The 16174-nt window shown below is 34.2% G+C and overlaps 1 protein-coding gene across 2 annotated transcripts in view; it reads right to left on the bottom strand.

The window, feature by feature from the left end:
- Window positions 1–16174, bottom strand: part of MSR1 (macrophage scavenger receptor 1) — a 66006-nt gene that overhangs the window by 42669 nt on the left and 7163 nt on the right. For both annotated transcript variants that reach the window (XM_027122714.1, XM_027122715.1), the window contains exons 2-5: window positions 15260–15366; window positions 13676–13789; window positions 7150–7562; window positions 2664–2850 (exon numbers count right to left, since the gene is read on the bottom strand). In XM_027122714.1, coding sequence (XP_026978515.1) covers window positions 2664–2850; window positions 7150–7562; window positions 13676–13789; window positions 15260–15362 — 817 coding nt within the window. In that variant the 5' untranslated portion in view covers window positions 15363–15366. The remainder of the gene's footprint in view (window positions 1–2663; window positions 2851–7149; window positions 7563–13675; window positions 13790–15259; window positions 15367–16174) is intronic.

Genomic DNA, 16174 nt, shown 5'->3' with positions numbered 1-16174 from the left:
GGGAGAGGGAGAGGGAGAGGGAGAGGGAGCGGGAGAGAGAGAGAGAAACAGAACTAAGGGTTTGGGTGTGGATTTGTAAAGTTGGGGATATTTAATTGAAATCCCAAGTGGAATTCGAAATCCCAAGTGGAATGTCTAATTGTTAGAGTGAAAGCTGATTAATTCAATTTTTCTTTATCATTGGTTTCAATGTAATACTTAAAGAAAACATGCAGTAGAGGCTTCCCTGGTGGTGCAGTGGTTAAGAATCCGACTGCCAACGCAGGGGACAAGGGTTCAAGCCCTGGTCCGGGAAGATCCCACATGCCACACAGCAACTAAGCCCATGCGCCACAACTACTGAGCCTGCCCTCTAGAGCCTGCGAGCCACAACTACTGAGCCTGTGTGCCACAACTACTGAAGCCCGCACGCCTAGAGCCTGTGCTCCACAACAAGAGAAGCCACCGCAATGAGAAGGCTGTGCACCGCAAAGAAGAGTAGCCCCACTAGCCGCAACTAGAGAAAGCCTGCACGCAGCAACAAAGACCCAACTGAAAGAAAGAAAGAAAGAAAGAGCGAGAGAGAGAGAAAGAAAGAAAGAAGGAAAGACAGAAAGAAAGAGAAAAAAAGAGAAAGAAAGAAAGAAAGAGAGAAAGAAAGAAATTTATTAAAAAAAGAATACATGCAATATATTCTATACCAGTTAGCTATAAACATAATAATAAATATACCTGCAACACTACAACCCAACAAACAGCTATTTAGCCACTTTCCCATCTCGCTCATCTTCTTCCTTTTCAAAAACGATCATTAACCTGAATTTTGTGTTTCTCATTTTCTTACATTTTAAAAACAACCATTCTCATTAAATGTGTATGTGTAAATATACATTATTTACTTTTACTAAATCATGAGCATTAGAAAAAAAATCGTACTGTAAATAGTCTCTGGGACTTATTTTTTTAATTTTTCTTTTCTTGTAAAAATTTGGATATTAAGAGTTCTTAATTATCCTAAACTAGTGTTATGTAAGATGAAATCACATGGGTTTCTGTTTCTCTTATTCTAGTAAGAATTAACAATTGAAAGTGTAAAGTAGAGCTTAACAGACATGGTAGCTAGAATAAGATCCAACATGAATTTAACTAGTGTTACAGAGGAAAGGATAGAGAGAATTGTGAAGAGGCAATATTCAGAGACTGAAGCTGATAATGTTCCCAAATTTATGATAGACTTAATCCACAAATATAAGTGGATTTAGGAAGAAAATGAAGTAAAACAAATGCCACATGGAAAAACTGTCGACATAAAAAACACAGACTAATGAAATTGTAGGTATTAAAGACAAAGATAATGGCAAGCAATGTGGCCATAATCATTTTAAAAGCAATAAGAAAGGCCATAAACCAGAAGAAAATACGAATAAAAATAATAACTGTTACCCTAAGAAATATGTATGTGGTAAAACAATTTTAAAGATCAAGGACAAAATAGAAAAAATGAAATCAAAACATCTCACCACCAATGGACTTTCACTAAACAAATCTCCAAATAATACTTCAGGAAGAAAAAAATGATCCCAGAAGAGATGTCACAGATACATTTAGGAGGAGGAAAAACTGGCAAACTCATGGGCTAATCTATATAAATATTGTCTGTATCATGTAAGAAAAACAATCTTGACTTAATTCTTGGTTTAAAAAATACATAAAATAGAAATGAGCTATACTCAAAGACAGCAGGAAACCAGGGAAGAGGGTCATCAGAGCGTTTTAATTTCCTTGTATATTTGAGGATGAAGGTGAAGATACTGATCAACTTGTGACTTTAAGATAAATTTTAAGGATGACTATCAGCAAAATAAAAATAAATATAAGGTTTCCAAAATCTTTTTGGTGCCCTTGATAGAGAGAAAAGTTTAATGAGAAAAATTTCAAATAATACTAAAGTTGACATGGAAGGAAAGCAAAAGGAACATGGGACTGGACAGAAATGGAGCATAAAATGACAGTAGAAATAAATATGGTGAAAAGAGATGGCCAGATTGCACAGTAAATTTTAAGAACTATTCTTTACAAGAGACAAGCCTAATACAAAGGATAACAAAGGTTGAAAGTAAAATATGAAAAAAAAAGTTAAAATGTAAATAATGACTAAAACCTAGTATAGAAATATATATGATATATATACTAATTTAGAAGTCAGTAAGATTCAATTCACCTTGTTTTACTCACAGGAGCTAAAGAAGAAATTGACAAACTCATTGTTTTTTTGGAGAATTCAAAAGACCTTTCTAATTAATAATACAATTGATCAGGTAAGAAGAAAAAATCTGTAAGTTTAGAAAAATAGAATTAACAAGCTTGATTTACAGACAGGTAGAGAACTTTGTGCCTCACAGAAAACTTGTATTTGTACATATGAGAAATTCTGAACAATAATTCATTAAACCGTAAGAGCAATTTCATTTGTTTTTTGCTTTTTTTAAAATCACCATTTAAAGGATACCAAGATACTGTCATCTTAACATGTCTTGATATGATCTCAAGGCTCCTTCCTCTGGATCTTTGTGGTAAAATTTGTAGTAAACTATTTTAAAACCAGAGAGTTTCCCATATCAAATTTCTGCATATATCAGTGCATTTTAGTACATCATCATCTGGAGAATGAGAGGATATTTTACCTTGAATTAAAGTGATATTTTTCAGTGTCTGAGAATGTTCCCAATCCTTCAGCCTGAGATCATTAGTGATGTTATTCAACAGTTTCACTTCTCCTTTTATTTCCTTTTCCAAATGCACTTGTTTTTCTTCCAGAGACTTAATTTCTGCTGATGTATTGTACACATGCTCCTCTAATTTACTTATCTCCTGTGAAACATAAGCAAACGTCCACAATTTTTGTTACACACATAATTATCAAATATATAAGTTTAAGAAGCTCTACAAGTCAGGTTTTTAAAAAATGTAAACTATTACAGTAATATTATGGAATAAGAATATAGAAATTAGAGAACAATTTTAAAATAGTAATTCTTTGGTTTTGAAGCATTCCTCTTTTAATTGAATGGCTGAATTTTCACACCCTCTGCCAGAAAAAAATTGGTTAAATATATATCTAAGGTATGCTTCTATTCCCAAATATATACATGTCAAAATGCTAAAAATAAAATTAAAAACTTGTCATGTTTTTTAATTTATCTGAAGTGAAATTCTTTACACTGTACTTAATTACAGTTCCTTAAATAGATTTGTATATTAAACTGTTTTATAGCAATAACGAAGTTTAATGTCATAATTCTCAGTGGTAATGAACATTAAGGATAGCTTTTCAGATTCAATAAAATCTCAACTAGCATTAACAATACCTTATGTTCAGCTTTTTTATTGCCTCTGCATTGAGATTTCATTATTATTTTACGGTTTCAAATGCATATATATTTTGTGCGTATTTACATACATGCGTGCATATCTGGAGACTGAGCAAGACAGACTGTACTACATTCTGGATTATGCTTTTATTTTTCACTCAATAATATAAGAATATTTACCTATTAAAATACTTAGAGACTGCCTTATTTTCTATAATTTAGTGGAATTGTATTGCATGTATTTTTCATAATTTATTTGATATCTATTGATAGAGTTTTGAGCTGCACATAAATAATGCTGAAATGAACACCATTTTATATATATCTACATATTTATACAAGCACTTCTATAGGACAGCTTCCTGGAAGTGGATCTGATCAAAGGGACTAAATATTAAAATTTTGTTCACTACTGCCACACCACCCTCCAAATATATGGGACCATTTTTTAAACCTTTCTCAGTGTACATGAATGCTTACTTTTGCACTCAAATCCTAGGCATTCATCAATATATTTAACTTTGTAGAGTAAGAGTAAACATAATAAAACCTTGTTTAATTTGTTTTTCAAATTAAGTATCTAGTCATAAAGTTTTTGACAATGTTTTCCTTTATTGCTTTTCCTTTCAAGTCTTTTGCTTGGTTTTCCTTTGGGTGCTGGGCCTTCTCTTTCCAATGTACCTAACCTTCTCATCTACCCTGGTAATGTTTTCTGTCTCTCTGTTCTTTTATTGCATCCTCTGTTTCCATGGTATGCTCTATACTTTTCTAAGAACTTCTAGGTTTAACTGTTGATAGATTCTCATCTCCCATTTGCACAAAGAAATAAACCAGTGGTTTACTGTTAATTAATCCAGGTATGAAGAGAAAATTTCACCTCCCTTCACTGGACTGGACAAGTTGAAGTGAGAGGATCAAGAGAGTCAAGTAAAACCTTTGGAAAGAAATGAACATGTACCAGATCTGCCTCTACAATAGCAGTGTACTCAAGCAGAGAGACATCCATTTTTACTGCTCCAATGGCTTTCCCCATCCAAAACCTTGTTCTAGATTAGAATTTCTCTACCCTCTACCGCCTCCCTCCCTATTTGGCATTTTCCGTACACTATGGTATAAAGGTGGGATAGTGAACATGGATGTTTGCAGAGTGCAGCAACATGGTAAATATGCTCGATGTCATTTAGGCGGCTGCAAATTGCTCCAGCTGTCAGGTAGTTCCTGATATCCACAGAGCAAAAGGCAGGGGACTAGCTGGTGATTTTGCTACCTAAGCCCTGGGAGCCGCCCATGTTTTTCATACCTAAAGCTGCGGCTGCCTTTTTTTTCCTTCTTTGAAAACTGCATGTGGTGCTCACATTAACCATATTTCACTTGAAATAAGTTTTATTAGGAAGAGAGAAAATGCATTTGATATCTTTTTTAAAGTGCTATACAGCACCTACACACACCGTCCACAGTCTATCACCAGTGGCACTGCTAGAAACAGGCATTTATTTTTGCATTCTTACAGTCCTTTGTACGTACAATGGAGAGGATAAATCCCACGTCTCTCTTTGATTTTGTGTCAGTGTTCTCTTTTCTTTCAAATTAATGCTTGATCTGTCCTTGCTAAACATTACGTTGCTATTACTTATAAGCCTTTTCCTCAAACAGCATTTACTGATTGAGGCATTCATTTAATTTACTTATTCCTGCATTGGGCTAAAGATTCAAAGATGAATACAGTTGTTTTAAGCAATGAGAATGAGATTCCAAATATTGTTTTCAGTGAGTAAGCACATGCGCGCACACACTAGCACTGACCTAGATTCCAAATCTCCACAGATGACTACTGTCTCAAAAAAAAGAAAGCTTTGAAAAAATAATTAACTTTGGAAGTTCCTCCTTTCCCTTGTACCTCCACATCTAATACTGTGACCCCTTCCAAAATGTAAGTGCAATCTGTCCGAATAGCTCACTGATCACCAGAGTTTGGTTATTTCTATTAAGTATCACTTCAAACAGGTTCAGGACTTCTACTGCCTTCCAAATGGTTTCCACTTTGGTTTCAATTCCTCATTTACATGGGTTCACAGATATTCTATAACCTCTAATGAGTTGGGGATATTACTAATATCAAATATATTATTTTTTCATCGTGTCCATCTTCGTTTTCTCCACACCCTGTCTCACTGTTCCTCTGATCCTGTTTCCACACAAAGTAATATTTCTTCTCCCTTCCTCTTTCCTTCCAATTTAATCAGTTTCTACTCCCATAGCTGACATTTTACTTTCCTCTGTTCCTCAGCCCTGGAGACAGTTGCTTCTTTGAGAATTTTCTCTAACTCCTCCATAGCTTGAGTCCTTGATATTCCAATAGCATTGATATGCTTGGGTACTTATTAACCGTGTGGGAAACACTAACAGTCAGATTTTGGAAGATGTGACAAGGATTAGAGAGAGAATATTAAGGTTGGTGTTAGGATGAGGTTCACCAACAGTCTCCATATTTAAATAGCAATGTCACTGTCTTCTCAGTGACTGCATTTTACAAAAACTAAACATGTAGGGTGTTCTTTCTTAACCTGTTTAGTCTATTCTCTAGTCAATAATTTAGTTGGCTGCCACCTGATGTTACAACTTCAGAGGCTTCTCTTTGCTCTCTATAAGGGACATCCATTTTTAACAATCACTATGGCATAACACTGTATCTATACAGAAAACAACCTCATTAAGAAGTGGTCTATTCAAGTAAAATCTACTACAAAGACGCCAGCCTTGCTGAGCTAATCGTGGAAAATTTATAGATTTTAGTACTGAAGATTGTAGTCGTATGAAGATTATTTTTTTACATGAGTAATGAAGTTTTATCCATATGCTTATTTTTTCATGAAATGGAACAATTATAATTACCCAACAACAAAAAATAATTCAATATTGAACTAAACAACTTGCTTCTTAATTTCTTTCTCATCAAAACTAAGTGACCCAGAGGGTTGGCCACAGAATAGTTTAGAGCAAAGGTAAGAAAATTATGATTCATGCGTCAAAGTCTTTTTCTGAAAAGAAAGATTTATTGGATCACATTTTCACTCATCTGTCCATGTGTTGTCTACGACTGCTTTTGTGCTACAGTGGCAGAGTTAAGAAGTTGCAAAAGAGACCATGTGGTCCCCAAAGCCTACGGGTTGTACCTGGGCCTTTGAAAAGAAACTTTTGCTAGCAACTGGTCTGGAAGATGCTTTGCTCTCTTGTCTTGTGTATTTGATCCTGTGATGGTAATAAGATGTTGTATACATTACTCAAACTTTAATTCTTTAATTATAGTTACCTTTACACACAAAAACTTATGGATGCTTCTTGGGAGTGACAGACTATTTTAAAATTTAGATTTTGTACTTCGCCCATGTAAATAAGGTTTTCATTCCTTTGATGGTGAAGAAAGTTTGGGTTTCGTATAAAATTTGCAAATGCAGAGTATCTATCTTTCCAAATCGGCTAAGATAATCTAACAACTATAACTGGTTTCAAGAGTCTCAAGAGGCATTCTAACAGTATTTATAAAATTAAAATACACTAAGAGACTCTATATTCAATGAAAAACAAACAAACAAACAAATTTCCCCTTTTGCTGGGAATCTGGAAAAGGCAGTGGGTAAATCCATTTGAAACCTTCTGGTAAGATTGTAAGAGGAATCAGGGTTAAGTAGAATGATGTTGAAACAGGGTTTGCAACTTTTTCTCTTCCCTGGACTACCTGAGGAGATAGGATCTAGATGGATTCAATCCCAGGTATGACCTTCCAATACAAACCTCTTACCTCTTGTTGTTTAAATGCATTCTCTTGGACTTTGGCATTCAGTGTTGCAATACTGAGCTGCAAATCAAGCAGTGTGGTGTTCAGACTTATTAATGACTTGGAGACTTCACCTATTACATTTCCATGTCCCTGGATGAAGGAAAGTAAGGAACTTAGCTGGAAAAGAACGTCATTAAACCTTTGATCGGTTGTTACACTGAAATTTTGGAAATTCTTGGCATCTATGAGATTGGCTTCATTATCTGAAAGATATTGGATTCTCTTCTCCACGTTGCTCATGTGTTCCATAACGACTTCTCGAAATCTCATTGCATCTTCACTGTCATTTCCTTTTCCTGCGAGACTTGGAGATATATCATTTGCATTAACTGAACCACCTGTGCAATTCTTCATTTCCCATTTCAGGAGTTGAGCTGCGTATTTAAGTGAAAAAAAAGAGTCATGCCCCGTAACCTTCAATGCATCCACCATTCCATTCCACAACACTTCATCCCATTCTAACGTTCTGAACACTATCCTAAATCAGGTATGTATTTTAAATATACAAAGTATGAACCAAGGTAGGCATACTGCTGAGAGGGAAACTGTCTCCTTTTCCCACTTTACATTAGAGTTTATCCCACAGTTAAGTCACTCTTTCTGAACTGCTGCTTAGATGAATCTTCTGGGTCGTGGCACACGGCTCTGAAAGTAAGAGTAAATTCTAGAGATCATGAAGTACACTGTATGCTGGTCCTCAGGTGTGCTGTTAGAGTAAAACGAGATAATGCTTAACACAGTGTCTGAAGTAAACATGTTGAGTAGGTTAGTTATTATGAAGACAAATGATAATGTGACAGAAACAATATGTAGTATCAATAAAGGTAGAAATATTAGTGTTATCCACTGTACGAACAAAGTGTTGGCTCATCTTCCTTATCCTGTCACTAAGCTAGCAGAGAGTTATCATTTTCAGTTTCCACAGAACTAATTTACTGTTGGTAGAGCAGGAAACTGGATAAAAGAAGTTTTTTTAACTTTAAAAAATATTGTTTTTATAAGACTCCTCTTTACTTATTATAAAGCATATATTTATAGCAGAAAATTTAGAAAAGACAAGGAATAAGGAAAAATAATTTACCATTAGTCTCACCGTCCTGAATTAAGTGCTAACATTTTGGTATATGCCTATCAAATTTCTGTTCCCACTATCATATTATCATCACAAAAGCAAGATTTTATATACAATCTGGAAACTAGCTTTTAATTAGTACCCTATCATAGACTTTTGCATATTATTTAATATTGTTTTACAAAAATAGTTAGAATAACTACATTGTATTCTATGTGTGATTCTACCAGATTTATTTAACAAAACTCCAACATTTACTTTGCCTCTGTTTCTACTAATATATTGAACACTTCGATGAACAATCTTATAAGTAATTATTTCCTGAATTAAAAAATTCTACTAAATGGTATTTGGAGGCATACGGAAGTGCTGATATATATTTCCAAATGGGCATATGTTCTTTAAACAAGCTAATTATCCTTCTGAAAGGGGCTAGAGTAATACGTTTATAGTTTCAAAAACTGAAAAGCATAAACATTACTTTTGCAGATAAAAATAATATACAATTATACACAATGAAGAAAATGTTAAACACCATTTTATATAATCAGTGGCGGTTAAGATTTTATTGTTTTTTTCATCTCTCTTTATATATCTATATTGTTTATACCTTTTAGCTATGTATATATCAGTCTGATCCATATTAATTTGAGTGCATAAGATTTTCCATATTTGACCATTACTGAGTAATAAAGAGTAACTTAATATTGCTTAAAAGTATATCTAGGGCTTCCCTGGTGGCGCAGTGGTTGGGAGTCCGCCTGCCAATGCAGGCGACACAGGTTCATGCCCCGGTCCGGGAAGATCCCACATGGCGCGGAGCGGCTGGGCCCGTGAGCCATGGCCGCTGAGCCTGTGCGTCCAGAGCCTGTGTTCTGCAACGGGGGAGGCCACAACAGTGAGAGGCCCGTGTACCGCAAAAAAATAAAAAAAATAAATAAATAAAAAAAAAATAAATAAATAAAAATTATATAAATAAATAAATAAAAATTATTAAAAAAAAGTATATCTACATAAATAGTGATATCTGATCTGTCAATTTTCTTAATAAAATGATATGGCAATAGTATCAGCTTTATAGGTTTTTGAGACTTAAATGAGATTACACATGAAAAACATTATATTCCACCCTGAGCTCAGGGTACCTGTTACACAAATGAGAGCTTGATATTTGCACATGAACAAGCTGCCTGGTTCTGGAATCTAGTTCCATTCCTCCATTACTAGCTGGATTACTCTGAGAAAATTATTTATCTTTTCCTTGATTAGGTTTCCCCAGTGATCTAAAAGTAATTATCTTACAGTGGTGCTGAGGATGAATGCGATAGGGCATGTAAATCAAGTAGCACACAGATGGCACGTGTGAAAACTCTACACAAATTAAGGTGCCTTATCCTTGAAAGATATTATCTTAGTTACAGAGTCTTCACCACCTTTACTTAAAGAAGCTGTTTGATGATGGTTGTCATTGTAGCTATGATTATATTAAGTATTAAACTACATATGCAATTAAATCCCAATTAAAAATAAAACACATTATATCATATTTTCCTAGTTACATTCTCTTTAAAATTAGCTTATTTGAATTAATAAAATATGTAACTACATTTTGATATAATCCACAACCGAGACCATATTGCATGCACATTATTTTACATTTCTAAATATATCAATAAATTATACAAAATAGTATACTTCTTACTTGGATCTCATCACATTTATTAAATTAAGTGTAGGGAGCAAGTCTTGGATTGACAGCCTCATTCATGGAGTCATCAATTCTATGATTTATTTATTAAGCACCTACTATATACAAAGCACCGCTTGAGCGACTCTGGGAATAGAAAATGACTGGGAATGGACTTTGACTTTAACAATAAGAAATCTAACCTAACAGTATTTGCAAAATTATCTCAAACTTGTCCCTTAAAAATTTTTCTTTTGTGATAATTACTGCTTTTTTAGGTAGCAGTTAATAATCTAAGTTCTGGAGGAGAGCTGCCTGGATTAGTGATTCTTGCTTTTTCCTTTATAAGCTGTGCCTTTGAGCAAATTAATTGGTCCATGCTTCCATTTCACTATCTGTATAAATGGGATACTACTAGTCAGTGTCTAAATAATTAAATGAGCTGATATATGCAAAGTGCTTAGATCTTTTCCTGGCACATAATACACATTTGATACTTTTCAATATTTTAATTATTATTAATATTTCAGATTCAATATCTGTATGGCCAATACTGATAACAAGGGGAATTAATGTTGTGTAATATAAAAAAATTGGGAGGACGTTGAGTATTCTATGAGAAAGGTAGTATCTGTGCTTTATTTATTTTTTATTGGAGTATAGTTGCTTTACACTGCTGTGTCAGTTTCTGCTGTACAGCAAAGTGAATCAGCCATACGTATACATATATCCCCTCTTTTTTGGATTTCCTTCCCATTTAGGTCACCATAGAGCACTGGGTAGAGTTCCCTATGCTATACTGTAGGTTCTCATTAGTTATCTATTTTATACATAGTAGTATATATATGTCAATCCCAAAAGAGAAAAACAAATATCATATATTAATGCACATATGTGCTTTAACAGACATATTGATCTAATTACTCAACCATATAATTTTTACTTTCACTGGAAATACTTTTTATTTCATATGGGTAAAGCAAAACTTCTTCACAGTATAGAAAGGGAAGATTTGATTTAACAAAATGTCATGTAACCAAGGATTTTTCTTTAATACCAAGTTCAACATGAACTGACAATAAAGGCTATTTTTTGCTTATAGACTTAAAAACACAATATTGCTTATTTTCCCAAATCTTGAATGAAAACGAATTTAATCCTTACTTTCTTTAAAAAATTTAATACTGTATCAGAAATCTAGGTAAAGAATGACAGAGTTCATATTTTCAAATGTTCATTTCTTTCATTATCATCAGAGAGATGCCATTTTGTGACTTTTCTATTTTACATTTGAAAGGAGACAAATTTTATGGCTTGTGCAAAGACCTAGGGAGAGAGTTATATTTGATTTTACAGATCACATTTGCTCTTTCATGTTGGCAAAACCTTCTTCTACCAAAAATTTATATTATTTTGAGCTAAAGGATCTTCAATGTATCAGTAACAATTTATATACATTAATCTTAGATTATATCTTATTCTTCAGAGATTATTCTATGTCACTGTACTGTGATAGTGATCTAGTAGCTTCTTGAAGAAAAGGTAGCGCATGGAGAAGATTTTATAATTAAGAAATATCTTTCAATGTATAAGACACTTTAAATAGAGTTTTCATGTATAACACTTTATTTTATCTACTGATTTATATTTGCCAAAACAGAGTAATTTCTATCATTTCAGGGATACATTTTGTCTATATTTGAAAGTTTTGGATATCAAGTAGAGATATGTATTGCATTTTAGTTTTCTTTTGGAAAATATTCTGACCTACAACTTACAGCTGTAAATGGATTGTCAGTGTTTATTATTCAAGTATGATAGACACAGGGAGATCTGTTTCAAATTCTGGTGAATTTGGGTGCTAATGTGAACTTATAAGATTTGAACATTTTTAGCTTTTTGTCAGTCGTAATAGGTACATGCTACAGCTTTAGGAAACAAAGCTACTTCAAATCAATCATTGTCAACCCTAGAAAAAATGTGTTGACTTGGTAGTATTTTCTAATAGCCCAGAGATTTTTGAACTTGGTTAGAACCCTGAAGTCTTTCCAGACTTCACTTCGTATTCTGCCTGGGCCTAGTAGAAAGAAGTTGCACTCCCTGAGGTTGGCTCTGTAGGCCACGGTTTGTATAAAAGTGATGAAATGTACCAAATTCTAACTGGCTATTAGCTAATGATCCCTAACAATGACACATCTTTCAGTTATGCATTTCAAACTACAGATAAGCATATACATAAACAGCACACAGATAATCTCAGTTTATCAGGAAGTTAGTTGTTTAATGACAAACATATCAGGTTCTTTTACTTAGATAGCAGTGGTTGGTTTGACAGGCTGATTGGTTCAGTTTGTTGTGGTTGGCTAATGTTTTTGTTTCAAAATAGGAGTTGATTTTTACATATAGAAAATATTTTCCTGCCTAAAATTATGACAACTCTGTTTTGTTTTGTTTTTTTATTGGCCAACCATATTTTGTTCTAAAATCCCGATTGCACTGGGAGATAATAGACCACAGAAGTTAGGAGTCAGGAGCCATGGGTGGGAACTCCAACTCCATTGCTGAAGTTTCCTTTTGTGGATGATGAGGGTAGGCATACATCTGCTCAAGGGTAACTGTAAGGTGTATTGAGATAATCTGTGGAAAATGTATAGCCTAGTGCCTGAACATAGTACATGCTCAGAAGCATTACAAAAATGTTACAGTTACTGTTGTTTTCATTATCATTTCTTTCTTAGTAGAATTTTTGGCTTTCTCTTGGAATATTCTTTAGGTTGTCTCTTGGTGGAGGAGGTTTGGCCTTTATTAGGAGAATTTTCTTATTAATCTGATTAGTATGCACATAAAAATGTATCTTCCTCCCAGCCTATCTCTTGTTCGAGCATATGTCCATTTTGCCAGTCACAAAGAGGAGAGCTACAAGGTATATAAATTCAAATGCCAATCAAATCCCTCAAAAATGCTCCTGAGGAAAACAATATTTACAGATTTGCTTGAGTTATATGCAAGCCATCCACCTCTGTAGAAATCCTCAAATTTATCCCCAATTCAAGCCAAACTCTCCAAAAAAAAAAAAAAAGTACCTGAAAAACATCATGTAGAACCCAAGCAAAGTGTTCTATTTTTATTTTTCTTTAAAAGGATGCTAGCAGGTTATTTTTAGAGATGTTTTAAATAATACGCTTATGAAATATGTGGCCATATAAACTGTACAAATATTACTGAGAGATAGGCCATTATTTTACGAGGTTTCCTCTGTTTGAAGACTCACAGGAATACTTTCTGCTCTCAATACTAGGAGTAGAAGTGTATTTCTTGAACAACTGGCTTATTTTTATATTTTAGGCATCATTAATGTAAATGATCATGTTTATATCCTCACATTGGCAACTAGAATACTTACCATGAAATTTATGATGCATCATTAGAAATATATAGGACTTCAGGGGGTAATATTTTTGAAATGGTCTAATTCTTTCCATCTTACCTTTCCATATCTATATTTTTATCTCAAACTTCCATTTTCTATGCTATTTAAAAACCTTTTTTTTTTACTTAATAACTTTGCAGAATCTATTTTTTCATGAAATAACTCTGAGGAACACTTTGTGATGTGAAGTCACCCTTATGAATCTCCCATATACAAAAGACTGAATGCTTCCTTTTGCTCCTGCAATAATTAATTCACAAGATGAGTTGCTGAGGTTCAGAACTCTAGAATACTGTACCTGCCACTATTCCGATGATAGGTACAAGAACTACAAACACAAGGAGATAAAGGGCAATCAGTGCAGCTTTGAAAGACTTCATTTTCTCTTGAAGAGTTGGGCCATTTTTAGGATCTGAAAAACAAAAGCCCAACCTACTGTTAGAAAACTTACTCTTCTTACTTAAAATTTTTGAAATCTCCAATTACATTGCTAGTATCAAACCTATTGGAATAAAAAGGGAACAAAAAAATAGGTTCTTATTTATTCAGTACAAAGCAAAAGGGACAGTCACAGAAGAAGCCAATACAGGTATCAGTATGGACATTTGATTGTCTTATCCATTAACTAAACATCCAGGAAAAAGTTACTATTCTCTGCAAGTTGTACTTGTCTCATTTGGGGGCACTAGCTGGAAAACTTTAGTATTGATACCATACCAACATACATGCAAACCTAAATTTCATTCTTCTATTTCACATGGGAATATATTCTGGGTGAAAATAAAATTCTTCATGCAACTATGTAATTATACCATTTTTTCAGATTTTAAGTGAGATAAGAGAAACATTATTGTCAATGATAATTATGCAAATTGTCTCTCCTAATTCCATCTCAATAGTTTTGTATTTGGATGCTTCTTATGATTTGAATATAATGTGAAAAAAATGAAATAAAATGACTCACATTTTGATTAAACTTTGGAATGGATCAATGAAGCCCATTCTCTGGATATTTCAGAACATAGTAATATTTTAGTATTATTTGTTTATATGGAACACCAATTCACATAATGGGATGCTAATTGTAGAAAAGATAACTCAATGTAGAGGGGAAACTTACTAGCAAAGGAAGACATTTCTCTGATTAAGTGAATACAAATTTCTTTCCTATGGCCATTGTTTTTATTGTTTAATCAAAAAGAAGGAAATTTTGTTTTCAGGTTGTAAACTCCTAAATTAAAACAAAAGTTTAGACATTGTTCAATAACGTTCTATGAGGGATTGAACAAAAAAGGAGAAAAGAATTAAGTAAAGAGAAGACAACAATAAAGAAAAGGGGGAAAATTGAAGGAAAAAAGAGAAGAAGCGGGGCTTCCCTGGTGGCGTAGTGGTTGAGAGTCCGCCTGCCAATGCAGGGGACATGGGTTCAAGCCCTGGTCCAGGAGGATCCCACATGCCGCAGAGCAACTAAGCCTGTGGGCCACAACTACTGAGCCTGCGAGCCACAACAACTAAAGCCTGCATGCCTAGAGCCCATGCTCCACAACAAGAGAAGCCTCCACAATGAGAAGCCTGCGCACCACATCAAAGAGTGGCCCCTGCTCACCGCAACTGGAGAAAGCCCATGCGCAACAAGGAAGACCCAACGCAGCCAAAAATGGATGAATAAATAAACAGATGAATAAATACATTTTTTAAAAAGAGAAGAAGCAGCCACACTATAAGCAAGATGGGATATTCCATCTGTCAGGTGACTAAATTTGAAATCCAACCTGGCAGATGGAATGTACACATTTAGGGTAAGTCTCAAGACCATAATTTTACATAGTGTCACTAACTCTAAGGACAATCTCCACGAGCACCCCACTCTTATTCTACTTACTCAGAGGAAGCAAAGCGGTCATTGAGTGAGCATCAAACTTCACAGATTCTGTACAGCTATTAGTGTCCTCCTGTTGATTGGGAAAGCTCTCCCACGGTTCCATACTTCTATCAAACACGTGGAGAAATATGATAATTACACGTGGAATTGCTAGGGCCCTTTGGCAAAAAGTTTCAAATTGACATTTATAATTAAAATCCAATTTTAGCAAGGGAACAAGTATAATTAATTAGTTAAATTTACATATCTGCCCTATATAGCAACATATTATACTTACCCATAAGTTTTAATTTTAACATTAAAGGACAGATTTACATGAATCCACTCATGTATCTTTCTATGTACAAATGTGTACCTGTGATTGTAGATGTGTGTTTTTTTAGAGTGAGAGGTAACTTTGCTCTCTTAGCCAAAAAGAACCCAAAAAAAACCCAACTGGCAGAAAACAACCATTTAGCCGAAAAGAAAAAAAAGAATTTCCCTTAGAACAAACGGTAGCTGAAAAGTTGAAGGAAATATTTCCTGTGATCTTTTATCAGAGGTTCCAGATAGAGCAAACAGTTATGCAAAATTTGGAACAAACGTTTCCTGTGATCTTTTATCAGAGCTTCATAAGCCAAGTTTTCTTTTGCCAAGGCATCAGCTTTATTCCTTTAGAAAGATTTAACAAAGTCTAGTCACAGATTAGGAGCCAGCTTTTTTCTTTTCCTTTGTCTTCCTTTCCTTCCCTTCGCTTCCCTTCACTTCCCTTCCCTTTCCTTTCTCTTCCCTTCGCTTCCTTTTTTTCTTTTCTTTCTCACATATTTTTCTTTCAGGGCTTCCTTCACTATATACATTGGCAGCATCTCAAATATGTGCTTGTATCTTTTTAAGCACAATCTATTATATTTTATGACCCAGTCTATGTCTATGTCT

The sequence above is a fragment of the Aethalodelphis obliquidens genome, unplaced genomic scaffold (genome assembly GCF_003676395.1).
Source record: "Aethalodelphis obliquidens isolate GAN/ISIS:26980383/991018 unplaced genomic scaffold, ASM367639v1 scaffold25, whole genome shotgun sequence".
NCBI lineage: Eukaryota > Metazoa > Chordata > Mammalia > Artiodactyla > Delphinidae > Aethalodelphis > Aethalodelphis obliquidens.
This window is presented reverse-complemented; position numbering and strand designations above follow the sequence as displayed.